Raw genomic sequence first — 12,759 nt, forward strand, 5'->3', positions numbered from 1 at the left:
CCAGGGGAGTTCTGGGTGTAGCCACAGCTCCAGCTTCTCTGGAGCTGAGTCTGCCTGGCCCCAGCTCACACCCTGGCTGCAGGAGGTTTGACGCTCAGAAAGGAGGAATTATCTGAGCAGAAGGATCACAGCACCATCTGCTGGGACTGCTCACCAGTCCCACAGCAGCAGGGAACTGGTAAATTACCATAGCAAATACAGGACCATTTTACCTTTTCCTTAAGTGTTGGAGAGCCATAAGCCAGCTGAACATTCTCAAGGAGAAAGCTTGGCCCAAGAATAAATTTAAAAAAAATATATGTGCATTAGCTGAATTTGTAGGATTTTTTTCTTTTTTTTTGTGCTGTTCTACCTTGGGAGATGTTGTGCCATGGTCATGCTTGAGCAGTGACTTTTCATTGCCCAGGGTTGGCCTGTAGTGCTGTTTCCATATTTTCACTCATGGTGGGCAGGGTGTTTTGCTAAAGAATTTCCCTCTCTCAGCTCTCTGAGTGTGGCTGCACCCTTAGCACACACAGTCCTACCCCTCTACTTGCGAGGACACATCTGGGATGCTGTGTCCAGTTCTGGGCTCCTCAGTATGAGAAGGACACAGAGCTGGTGGAGAGGGCTCAGTGGAGGGCCAGAAAGATGAACTGGGGTCTGAACATCTCTCTAATGAGGAGAGACTGGGGGAGCAGTGCTTGTTAATTCTAGAGAAGAGAGAGGGGACTTCATGAACCCATTTACGTATCTCAAAGTTAGCATTCAACAGGATGGGGCCAGAGTCTTTTCAGCGGTGCCCGGCAACAAGATGAGGAGCAATGGCCATAAACTAGAACGCGAGATGTTTCACCTCCACAGGAGGAACACCTTCTTTACATTGAGGGTCCCTTAATTCTGGGATTCTCCCTGGCCGTTTGCAGGGATATCGGCACACTCCCCAGGCCCTGCGGTGACTCCAGCGGTGCCAGGGGGATGTCGCAGAGCCGCTCCCACCGCACCATTGCCGCCCGGTCGGCCCTGCCCCGGGGCAGCCCCACTCCGTCCCGTCCGCTGCTCCGCTCTCCGGGTTTCGCCGGCGCCGCCCGCGCCGCGCCCGCTCCGTGGTTCCGCGCTCCGCGTTTCCGCTGCGGCCGCTCCGGCCCCGCCCCGCGGCTCCGGTTTCAGGCGCTGCTACAGGGACCCCCAAGATGGAAACGCAGGGGCTGCCGGCCGCGGAGGCGGCCCGGGCCCGGCCCGCCGCGCAACATGGCGGCCCCGCCGCGCCGCCGCCGCCCGGCTGGGACCCGCCGCCCGCCGCCCCCTCTTCCGCCGGCAGCACCCCCGCGCCGGGCCTCTACGTGAGCTTCCCGGTGCTGGTGCTGGAGGAGAAGCCGGAGCCCGGCGCCAGCCCGGCGCCCAGCGCGCCGCCGCCGGGGCCCGCGCCCGACAGCGACGGGCTCCTGCTCGTCTTCAACGTGGTGCGCGGTGCGGCCGAGCCCGGCGCGGGCGGCGGCGAAGCGGGGCGAGCCCAGCCCGGCCCGCCGCCCGCCAAGCCGCCGGAGGAGGCCCCCGGCTCGGCCCCGCCGCCGCCGCCGCCTCCTCCCCCGCCGCCGGCACCGCTGCCCCCCGCGGGCGGCGATGGCGGCGATGGCGGCGGGGCGGAGGACGGCGCCTTCTCGGGGACCATCACCATCAACAACCAGAGCCTGCTGGTGCGCATCGAGAACGGCGTCCTGACGCTGGGGCCCGGCGCCGAGCAGCCCTCGGGCGCCGCGCCCCCCGCCGCCGCCAGCCCCGCCGAGCCGCCGGGCGGGCCGCGCCCGCGCTCGCCGCCGGCCTTCGCCTGCCCGGAGCCGCGCTGCGGAGAGGCCTTTCCCCGCAAGCAGCAGCTGCGGCTGCACCGGCTCTCGGCGCACGGCGGCGGCGAGGACGGGCGGGGCGGCGCGGCGCGGCCCTTCGGCTGCCCCGTGCCGGGCTGCGCCTGGTCCTTCGCCACGGCCTACAAGCTGCGCCGGCACCTGCACTCGCACGACAAGCTGCGGCCGTTCGCCTGCGCGGCGCCGGGCTGCACCAAGCGTTTCACCACCGTGTACAACCTGCGGGCGCACAGCCGCGCCCACGAGCAGGAGGCGGCGCACAAGTGCGAGGCGTGCGGGCAGCGCTTCCCCAGCGCCGCCCGCCTCGCCGCCCACCGCCGCCGCAGCCACCTGGAGCCCGAGCGGCCCTTCCGCTGCGACTTCCCCGGTAAGCCGCCTCCGGGGCTGGGCTCCCTTCCCTCCCCTCCCACAAACTGGGATCCCTTCCCCTAAGGCCGTGCGGCTCTCGGCTCACTTCTGCTCCCGCTTCTCCTTCCCCTTCGTGGTACCCCAGAATGTCAAGGAAGGTTCTCCTCCAAACCACCTCAGTTACCAGGAGAAAAAGTTTGGGAGGATGTTGTGCCTTTCCTCCTGCGACTTTGTGCTGGTGCAGTGAAACACCGCAAGACACGGCGCCAGCGTTCAGTGCGCCTTAACCCAGGCTATTCCTGATTGCCCGCCTGGGCAAAACAATTGTAATTCCTGGGAATAATGTGTAGAAATTCACTCTTTGTTTTTTTTTCCCTTTCCCCCGATGTAGTGTCCTGAAAAACGAGCCTGAAAGTACCTCACTAAAAGCTGGGAGGGAGAAAAGAGTGCAGTTTGGTGACTTTCGTCAAACAGATGTATTTCCCTTTTGTCCCCAGGCTGTGAGCGAACGTTTATCACAGTGAGTGCATTATTCTCCCACAATCGAGCCCACTTCAGAGAGCAAGAGCAGTTCTCCTGCTCATTCCCTGGCTGTAACAAGCAGTATGATAAGGCCTGCCGGCTGAAAATCCACATGAGGAGTCACACAGGTATTCACAGAGATGATTTGTACACGGGGGCATAGTACATGGAGCATATTATGTGGAAAGTGGACTGCAGTGTGCTTGGAAAACTGAAAGTCAGGAAGGGTGCCATTAGTTATTTGGAGTCAGAAAAAGCATTTGATTCTTGGCCTTCTGGGGTAGGAGCCCACTGAATCAAGTTGTCATATGCAAAGTAGTAAAGCACATACGCAAAGCCGTGGCTTTTGTCATTGTGCATTCTGTCCAGAAAAAACTATCCCAGCTCTATTCCCAAGTTCATAGATGTTCAAAACATTGCATGAATGAAAAACTCTCAGAACATGTGGAATGTATGTACCAAGGTTTGGAACAGCAAAAAGATAAATTCCAGCATGCAAGCATGCCTGACTTGCAAGGACCACTGCAAAGCTGAAATACAGCCTTGTCATGTTACTGGTGTGTCCTCTCTTTTCCTGGTTTCATAGTTTTACAGTTTTGAGGTTTTTTTAAAATGTCACTTGAATTTCATAGGTGTGGTGGAAACCAAATCACATACTTCACAGTCTTGTAATCAAGACACAGTGGCAGATCATGAAAACAGGAAAAAAACAGTTGTGTTTCTGTTTTGAGTAATGCTGTTACTGACTATTGAAGCAACTTCAGGATATGAGGTGGATTGATAAATACTTGTGCTCTCTGATGCAGTAGCATGGAGTTAAAGAAAGCCCATATTGTAGGAGGGGTAAGGGACATGATAGTACTCTGCAGTGCATTGCAGGAGGGGCTGGTTGAGTTGTCTTAAATTATTTCAACTTAAGCAGGTTTTAATATTTTCTAGTAGCACTATGTGTTTTGTATTAGATTATTAACGTAACATTTTTTATTCAAGGTGAAAGACCTTTTATCTGTGACTTTGAAGGCTGTGGCTGGTCTTTTACCAGTATGTCCAAGCTTCTGAGGCATAAAAGGTAGAGGAAGCTTTTTCTGATTATACTGTCCTCAGCAACTGGCTGTTTGTTTGTCTTTGTTTCTCTTTCAGTAGCTAAGCAGTAGTGGCTTTAATCATGCCAATGACAATTTCTTTCCCTTGTAGGAAACACGAAGATGACAGGAGATTCATGTGCCCAGTAGAAGGCTGTGGGAAGTCCTTCACAAGAGCAGAACACTTGAAAGGCCACAGTATAACTCACCTTGGTACAAAACCATTTGAGTGTCCAGTAGAAGGTACTGCTCCACTCTCATATGTGTTTCCTGGTAACTGGTGTGTATTTTTGTCTAAAGGTTATATGTGCTTGGTACAGGACTGGAACAATTAAGAGTGAGTCTTCTAGCAGGGTTTGAAGAGGTAAAACTAAACAGAAGTCTTGAACAAGTGATCATTCCCAGAGTTAGGAATGACAGAGCAAACTGTTTCATACTGTAGCTTGACCACCCTCACCACTTCAGTGGTGCTCCAGAAGCAGAGATTTTTGGGTGTGATCTGGATTATTCAGCTCTTTAAAGTAAAGCAGCTCTACTTGATTGTTTCTACTTTTTATGGCGTTTCCAGCAGTTGTCATGAAGAATTTCAGATGCCATGGTGTGAAAAGGTTGTGCTTTACACTGAATCACTAAAGAGTTTCATGTTGTCAGAAACAGGTTTTTAAACTGTCTTACCCTTTGACAGGTTTACTTTCTTGTGGTTCCTCTGAGTGTATGCCCAGCTGCTGCAAAGCAGCAAATAGAGAATATTGTGATTTGTTGAGATGTTAAATATGAATATTAAATAGAAATGTCAATAAATTTGAAACTTCAAAGCCTTCTATATCTTCTTGCAGGCTGTTGTGCAAAATTTTCAGCACGAAGTAGTTTGTATATTCACTCCAAAAAACATCTTCAGGATGTGGACTCCCTAAAGACGCGGTGCCCTGTTTCCAGCTGTAATAAACTGTTCACTTCCAAACACAGCATGAAAACGCACATGGTCAAGCAGCATAACTTCAGCCCAGGTAAAGTGTTTGTCTCTGGCTATCAGAGGGTGCCGTGGAAAAATTAAGTGCTTTATTAAGGAAAATGTGTAATTTCTGATGTTGAAATCTGAGTTCCATTTATATGAATGACAGAATCTTGTCTGAGGCTGAGGTTGGTTTCACGCTCCTCTAAAATTCAGTGGGATCTCTGAGTATGAGAAAGTGATACTTGAGCTTGACCTCTAAAATTGTGAGAAATTACAGAATTTTTCAGTGAAGCAGAGCTTGTCCTTTTCGATGCCATCTATAGAAGATGAATAAGGACTAAAAGGATTTCTCTTTTCACCCTTTTCACTCCTCTACACCACGTACTTAGCCTGCACTGCCTTAGCGCTATTTTTTGGCAAGTGTTTTTATAAGCACACTTCACAGTAAAAGAATGAACTTATTTTGGCAGGCAGCTTTTCCCTAAATCTGCTTTCAGGGAAGGTGGGAAGTGTTTTAATAGGCTAAAAATATAGAATTTTATAGAGTTTTAAGCTTTCTTTTTTTCCTGTTGTCTGTGGAAGCTCTATCTTATAACCAAACCCTTCTCTTATAGATCTCCTAACTCAGCTGGAAGCAACCTGCTCCCTCACCCCCAGCAGTGAGCTCACTAGTCCAGGGCAGAGTGATCTCAGCAACATTGACCTCGTCTCCCTGTTTTCCAACGTGTCCAGTAACAATTCTGGAATTGCAGCAGACATGGCGCTGGTGAACTCTGGAATCGTCACCATTGATGTGGCCTCGGTGGGCTCGACGCTGGGGGGGAGCCTGCCTGTCAGCAACAGCTCCCTAAGCCAGGCAGTGGATCCCTTGATCTTGGTGGCAAGCAGTGACATGCCCCAGAGCCTGGACAGTTCTCTCCTGCTGGGAACCAGTGCAACGGTTCTACAGCAAAGCACTTTAAATTTGGATGATGTACAGACTGTCAATGCTGAAGCCTTGGGTTCGCTGGCGTCTCTGTCAGTGAGGAATTCCAGTCAGGATGTGCATGGGCTGACATGCAGCAATAATTTAACAATGGACACAGCCACTTTGACTCCTTCCAGCAGCCTCGGCAGCACCAATGTGCCTGAGTTACTGACACCAGTTAAAGCTGAACAGAATTTGCTTCCCAGCTCAGATGTGGTTGGTCAGCAGGAGGGCAGCAAAGTAGTGACACAGTTTGTGTTCTCCAACCCTCCAGGGAGTTACAGTGCACAGAAGGAAATGGATCTTGGCGCAGTGACTGGCAGCTCGTTTTTGGTATGGAGTAACTGAATTCACTTCACCCCTAGATGAGACAGCCTGACTTTGGGGGTATCCCTGGCTGCTAACACCTTATTGGGAGACCTTTCAGATTTTGCAGATCGTGCATTTTGTCTCTCTTTTGATTAAAGATGTAGAACGATGAGTATTCTGTTTTCACAGGTAGATTTAGTGTGGTGACAAGTTCTAAGAAATACTGAAATTCTGGTGGGGACAGTTCAGGAAGAACCTTTCAAAATAAGCAGCTGCCCATCTGAAATGGAATTTGCAAGATCACCCAAGAATAAGTGTTATATGTGTTACTTGTTCATTTCATTCCAGGGAAGGATTTGGGCTGTAACAGTAACTGCAGCATTTTCATTCCAGTCTGCATTCCTCCTTTAAGTACTTTTCCCTTTCTGTTTCACTGTGTTATTGGAGACTTTCCTTTTTGTTTATGTTATGAAGTACATGTTTACGCTCTTAAAATCTGAACACTTACAAATGTGGAGCTAACTTCTTGTGCTGAGCTCCAGATATTGAGTAGATACTGGGAATTTATTGAAACTAATCAGAAGATCAGGGGAAACTAGAGTTCAGTGTTTGCAGCATAGAAGATAAGTGCATCTCAGAACTCATTAGTGTGTGGTTTCATTATCTTGTTTTGTTCTTAATTCCAAAAACCTTGCATCTCTGGGCTTTTTTTTTCTTCCTTTAACTAGGAGAGCAGTGGGTCTGCGAGAACAGACTATAGAGCCATTCAGCTGGCCAAGAAAAAGAAACAAAAAGGGAATGGCAGCAGCACAGGTGAGAAGCCATTAGTTCTGTTACATTTACTGAATAAAAATATTTAGTAATTTTGGCAGTGCAGTGGGAGTAGGTTTCTGAGTAACATTCTTAAATGTACTATCCTGTTTATTGATAGTTAATATAATGATGCATGTGGTGTACCATCTGTTACTCAGGATAATCACATTCTGTGAATATCAGATTCACAGGAAGTTTACAAAGAAAGCTGTGCCCTATGTTTCATGATAATTAACAAGACACTAGCTGTCCATCTCTTCATCTGCTTCTTATTAAAACTAAAAATTATGTTACTGTGCTTTCTGTTGTTTATGCTTTTGGTCTTATCTAGGAGGTTCTTTTACTCAGTACAGACAATGGAAATTTCAGCTAGATTTTGCTTTTGTGTTTCACTTAGTAACAATGTGAAGGAATTTATTTTTTTATTATCTAGATATACTCAAACCTCTCTCTTATACTTTAGCCTTGTAGAGTGTTCTTGTGCAGGGTGAGTTTAGGTCATGATTCCAGATGTGTCCTCTTAGTTTGACTAAGAGCCATTTGATGTAAGTAATAACCTTTCTCAGATCAAATGTGCTCCATGGTTCCCTGGACTTGCTCGAGCTCAGGTGTTTGAGATGTGTCTAGTCTACCTTTGGGGCTGGGGTAGAATATTATAGATTTATGATACATCCATATCATATATATATATATGGTGAGTTTAGTACTGCCTTGCTGTCTCTTAGACCTCCCTCCTCTGAAAATCAATAGTTTTTGAGGCAAGTTAAGAGACTAGTTCTGATTTGAGAGCTGTTTTGTTTGTGTATTTATAAAATGCATATGTGCATACATTCTGTCTGGCTCAGCAAATCATCACATGGATGGACAAGTGCTTTATGAACCTAGTTCTAAGGGGCCTTATATTATCAAACACGTGCAAGTATCATCAAACTTGTCTTTTGGACATTAGTTTAAAAAATATGATTGCACTTTGCATGACTCCTAAGATGACCTCAGAAAATTCCTGTTTCTGTTCCTGATCAAGATTCCCAATAGTCCACTTTTCACCAGCTGTTGCCTTAATGATATGCTGTGCCTCTCAAACTGGTCTAGAGAGTCTTGTATTTCTGATTGGTTTAACTAGATTAAGTGAATACTGTAGAGAGAAGTTCAGGGTTTAAATATAGGTTATCCAAGCCCTTCATTTATTACAGATTTTTTTAAAAAATCCAAACAAAAACCTGAGCTGACAGGACTGTATTCTTACATTTGTTTTGATTAGGGTTTTGGTTTTCAGCTCGTGATCTAGCAGCTGGTTCACCCTGCTTTAAACTGAAAAGAAGCTTAAGGTTGTGATAGTTGTACTTGTGTAGCCTGTTCCACCTAGTAGTCCTTGAAATCTTCCTGTAAATAATGATCTTCACTATGCTTTTTTTACAGTTTAGAAAAATCATGTGCATGACTTGTCAGGAAATGCGTTGCAGAATGAAAAACAGAAAATGCAATCCTACTTCCTAATTCCTTTCTATAACACCACAAATATGCTGATATTTCTGTGTACCACAGGGGAGGGCCCTAAGCTTAGCAGTTTGTGATTTTTCAGTGGTGTTCAGGTAAAAAGTGCTCAGTCAGCAGCTGGAGTTCATCAGCTGAGTGCTCTCTGCCTTTTAGCAGTTGTCTCATGGTGCTTAATTATATTGCACTACCCTGGCCATTTGCTGCATGGTATAAACAGCTGCAAAAAGTTGGAAAATACTAGTAGAAAACTCTAGCAAATTCATCTAAATATTAAAATTGCTTTCTTTTAGGAGCATCTGGTTCTGGTCAGAGGAAAAACAAGGGTGGTAAAGTAAGCCCTACCAACTTTTCTTCCTCTCCTCCTGGCAGTCGACTGGGTAGTAATATAGTTCTGCCAAATGGAGGGCTGACAATAAGGGACCCTACCACTGGAGCCCAGTATGTGCAAATTCAGCTTCTTCAGGTAAGAGCTGAGGAGAAAAAAACATGCTCAGCTTCTCTGTTATCCAGACTTGCATTTATGGAAGAGTTTGAGTGTTTGTGAGCTCAGGTACTACTGCCCCTGGATGGAGTCTTGAGCCCTGCAGTGTTCTTACATTATTCCACCTCTTACTTATAAAGTAAATGAGATGAACATGAAAATGTTCCTGCAAAAAGAAGTTTCAGCCTAAACTGAAACTTTCTCTTTTCTGTTGAAATAAAGCTTAAAATTTAAAGAAACCAAAACCTGTTAATTGGTCGGGGCTGATTAGTGGTGCATGGCAGGTAATAGGTTTTTTGCCTGGTATATCTGTGTAATATTCAGAGAAAGGGTAAGTTCCTTCTCCTTCATTGCTAACAGCTCTGTTGTGGAGAGACTGGTGGGCTAAGTTCTCCATTAATCTGTTTTTTAATGGGTGTACACATTTGTAACTTTCATATAAAGTATGAGCTTCATGAAAACCTGATGAAACTTGTTGCATGTTTCTGAGTGTTAGGTTTGTTGAAAGAGGAACCCTTCCTTCCTCCTCAGATCTTGCCAGTGTTTCAAGTTGATGAGGACAGGATAAATGGTTGTACACTGAGCTAGGTTCAGATTTAAGTTGTAGTTAGCTGTCCACATCTTTGTGGAGCTGGGCCTTACTAGTATAGTGCAGTGGCTTTATCAGATATTTTAAGGTTGTGAGACATGATGAAATTTGTCATATTGTGCTGAGATACCTGGGGGTTGTGTAACTTGATCATGTTTCTGCATTCACAGGATGATTCCCCAGGAGAGGGAGATCTTCCCTTTCAGCTGAGCTCTCAGTCTTCCTCGTCACATTCTCAGCTTACAGTGGATTTACCTGTTTACATACTTCAGGTACAGCATGTCAAGCCACTGGGTTTTATTGCCTTGCTTGATTGTATAGACAGTTTGCTGTCATGAACTGAACATGAACCACCCTCATGTTCTGCCTGATGAAAACACCTTGTTTTCCATTGGGAGTTGAATTCCATTCACAAGGAAGAGTAAGCAGAGAGCTGCACTGCACAATGTATCTTGTGTCTGTTACCAACCTTTGACACATCAGAAGTGGTTGGATTTTTTTCCTCTTTACTGAGTAATGAATAACTAAAACTTTTTTTTTCTGAAACACCCCACCCTTGTTTTCCTGATCCCATCCTGCAGATACTAAGTGGGTCAAGAAAAAGGATCAGAATTGGGATGTTGCAGGCTATAGAAGAGGGGTGGGTGGGAAGTGGGAAATAGAAGAAATAGAATCTTGAACCTAGATTTTGGAATGGTGCCCTTATGGGAGTGTCAGTTAAGTTTAGAAGCCTGCTTAGGGACCTCATTTTTGATAAACTCTGCAATGTACCTATTCCTGCCAACTGGGTTTCTCCTGGATAGAAAATCTTTTTTGTTGAGGAGGGGCACTTTCCTCAAAACCTATAAGGATGAGAGAAGTGGGACTGTTGGCCATGATAGAGTGTTAATGGAGGAAAAAGTGATTTTAAATCTTTTACCATTAGTAATTCTTGTCTGAAGTGTTCCATAGAAAAACTGTGGCAACACTGTTTGGGTGGATCCCTGAAGTGGAAGAGCTTCGGGTTTCCTCTGAGCCATTCCAAGCATTTCTCTAGTGTTGAATAAATGTCAAGATAATCTTGCTGATAAGCACTGAAACCATCCTGAGGTGAAAGTAGTTCATGCTGTCTGTTTGCTTTAACAGGAACCACACAATTCCACTGAAGATGATGCAGGTTCTGATAACTCTCAGTTCACTGGAAGCACAATAAATTTACAGGATCTGGAATGACGATTATTAAGAGCAGTTACTTGAAAACAAACTGGGCAATCATGACAGAGTGAGATTATTGTGTGGGTCTCTTTCCAAGGAAAATACTAAAAGTAGGAGAACTGAAGTATGGTTGCACTCTTTGTGATTTGCTTAAGACTGTTGCAGCTGAAAGATTTTCTTTAAAAATGTAAATCCCACTTGATGTGCCTGTGTAAGATACCCTGTCTGCCTGGTGGTTGGGGCTGAGGCAGACTGCTGTACAGTGTTGTTTCAGGGAGAAGTACTTTATTACACTTCAAACTGAGGTAATATTTACTGTTTCCACAGGAAAGCAAGTATTCTACAGCTAACAAATGCAAATTTATAATCCTGCCTGCGACAGTTAAAACTTTCTTTGCATTGGTCTCCTCCTGAAGCCAGTGGCATCGAGGAATTAAGAGCTAAATGTTGCAAGTGTTTTCCACACACAAAGAAAAGGATTGTTTCGGCCCCTGTGTTTGGCAGAAAACCAGAATAAAGTGTCACACGTAACAAAATTAATCTTCTATGCCATGAAAGTGAGATGCTCTAAAATCTTTGTTTTAGAAAGCTAGATTCTAAATGTTAACTTAGCTGTGAATCAGTTTGTAGCTCATGTTGAGTTTCTCCCTTTCCTTGCTCCTGCATCCCAAATACTTTGCTGAATTCTTCCAGCAAATCTTGAAAAAAAAAACTGCAATAGAACTGTACTCACTGTAAGTGATTTGCTAAGAGTCCAACAGCATCTGAGAGAGGTTTGTTTTATCTTTGTGTTCCCTTTTTTGGGAGGAATGTTGACCTTCATGTAAATTTAAGCACCTTGATTTTTATCTCATCTATAAACCGCTGCCAAGTTACCTGTGAACTGGTCACTACCTTTTTATTTAGGGTTGTTTGGTGTTTTTGTTTTGTTAATTGAACACTGTTAGTGTTCTTTATTGCTATCCCAGAGTGTCAGATGCACCTGGAGCTTCTGGCTGGTTTACAAAATATGCAGTTGTCAGAGTATTTTATGAGGGGGAAAGAGTTGTTACCTAGGAAGATCTGCCCCTGAAAAACTGCAGTTTCTCTTGGGGGTGGGGGAGAGGTTATATGTACTCTACTTACCTGGATTGCAGACACCTAAGTAAGTATAGGGTTGTATAGGGAAAAAAAAAACACCTTTGGTTATGTTTTAAGGTAGTAATTTAATTGTTTCCTATGGTGATGTTCTGAATGCCTGTAAAAGTATGTATAGGAGTTTGATAAAAGACTGTTTGTACTTTTTTTTTATTCTCAGTGAGGTGTGTGTATGCACGTATGTGTATTTTCTTTTTTTTTACAAAATAAGATATGTCACAGAGGAGAACGTTGTGATCTTTTTAATCTTGCACATATTTATTTATTTTACAGTTATACTGATGTTAAATTCACATGAGGTCGTTCAGAAATGCTTTTACTTCCTGTGCCTTTTGAACTATGTATGTGTCCATATAAATGCTTTTTTGATTGCAGACTTGGGGAGGAAAAAAGCATACAGGTTACAGTGAACTTCAGCTCCTGATTTGTAGGCAGTATTATATCTCTGGTTGAACCAGCTTTATTTTTCTATCTTTAGCCTAACTGAGCACTGAGGTCTCTCTGTTCCTCTCACTCTGAGTTTACAGCTTACATCCAGGGAAAGTCTGACCCCTCTCAGGCTGGGTTTTCAAACCAGTTGGTAGCTGAGATCTACTGGTGGCTGTGGCTGCAGCACGGAGTCCACTCCTGGGAGGTGGAAGGATTGAGGAGGAATTGTGCTGAGGGGTCACCGTGCTCTCCCTGAAGCTGAGACACCTCGAGCTCCCAATGCCTGCATTATTCTGTTCTCAAGGACCATACCAGTTTGTAATCCATTAAAATGGCCAAGGAACACTCCATCTTTTTATGGGACTTGCAACCAAATCTTTCTACTTCTGAAAATGTACCTCACTCAGCTTTGTAAGTGAATGTAAAGTGCTAACCTCTTGAGGGCAGAAACTTGGATCACTTGGCTAGGGCTCCATTGCTGGCAATGGATACCTGAAGAACTGCTGGTGCAAAAGGGTTAATAAAGCTTTTTTTTTATGGTCAGTTTGTCACTGGGTATTGTTCTTTGCATGGATGCATCTGACACAAAGCTAGT

At 45.4% G+C, this 12,759-nt stretch overlaps 1 protein-coding gene across 1 annotated transcript; it reads left to right on the plus strand.

Annotated features, from left to right (window-relative positions):
• The first annotated feature begins 1,145 nt into the window (after positions 1-1,145).
• Positions 1,146-12,707, plus strand: ZXDC (ZXD family zinc finger C). The gene is made up of 10 exons (XM_030228024.2): positions 1,146-2,208; positions 2,687-2,839; positions 3,702-3,780; positions 3,906-4,036; positions 4,630-4,800; positions 5,363-6,048; positions 6,753-6,837; positions 8,625-8,797; positions 9,575-9,676; positions 10,530-12,707. Exons 1-10 carry the CDS (start codon positions 1,173-1,175, stop codon positions 10,614-10,616), a joined length of 2,703 nt encoding a protein of 900 aa, XP_030083884.2. The 5' UTR covers positions 1,146-1,172; the 3' UTR covers positions 10,617-12,707.
• Positions 12,708-12,759: the final 52 nt, after the last annotated feature.

This window comes from Serinus canaria, chromosome 12, assembly GCF_022539315.1.
Source record: "Serinus canaria isolate serCan28SL12 chromosome 12, serCan2020, whole genome shotgun sequence".
NCBI classification, from domain to species: domain Eukaryota; kingdom Metazoa; phylum Chordata; class Aves; order Passeriformes; family Fringillidae; genus Serinus; species Serinus canaria.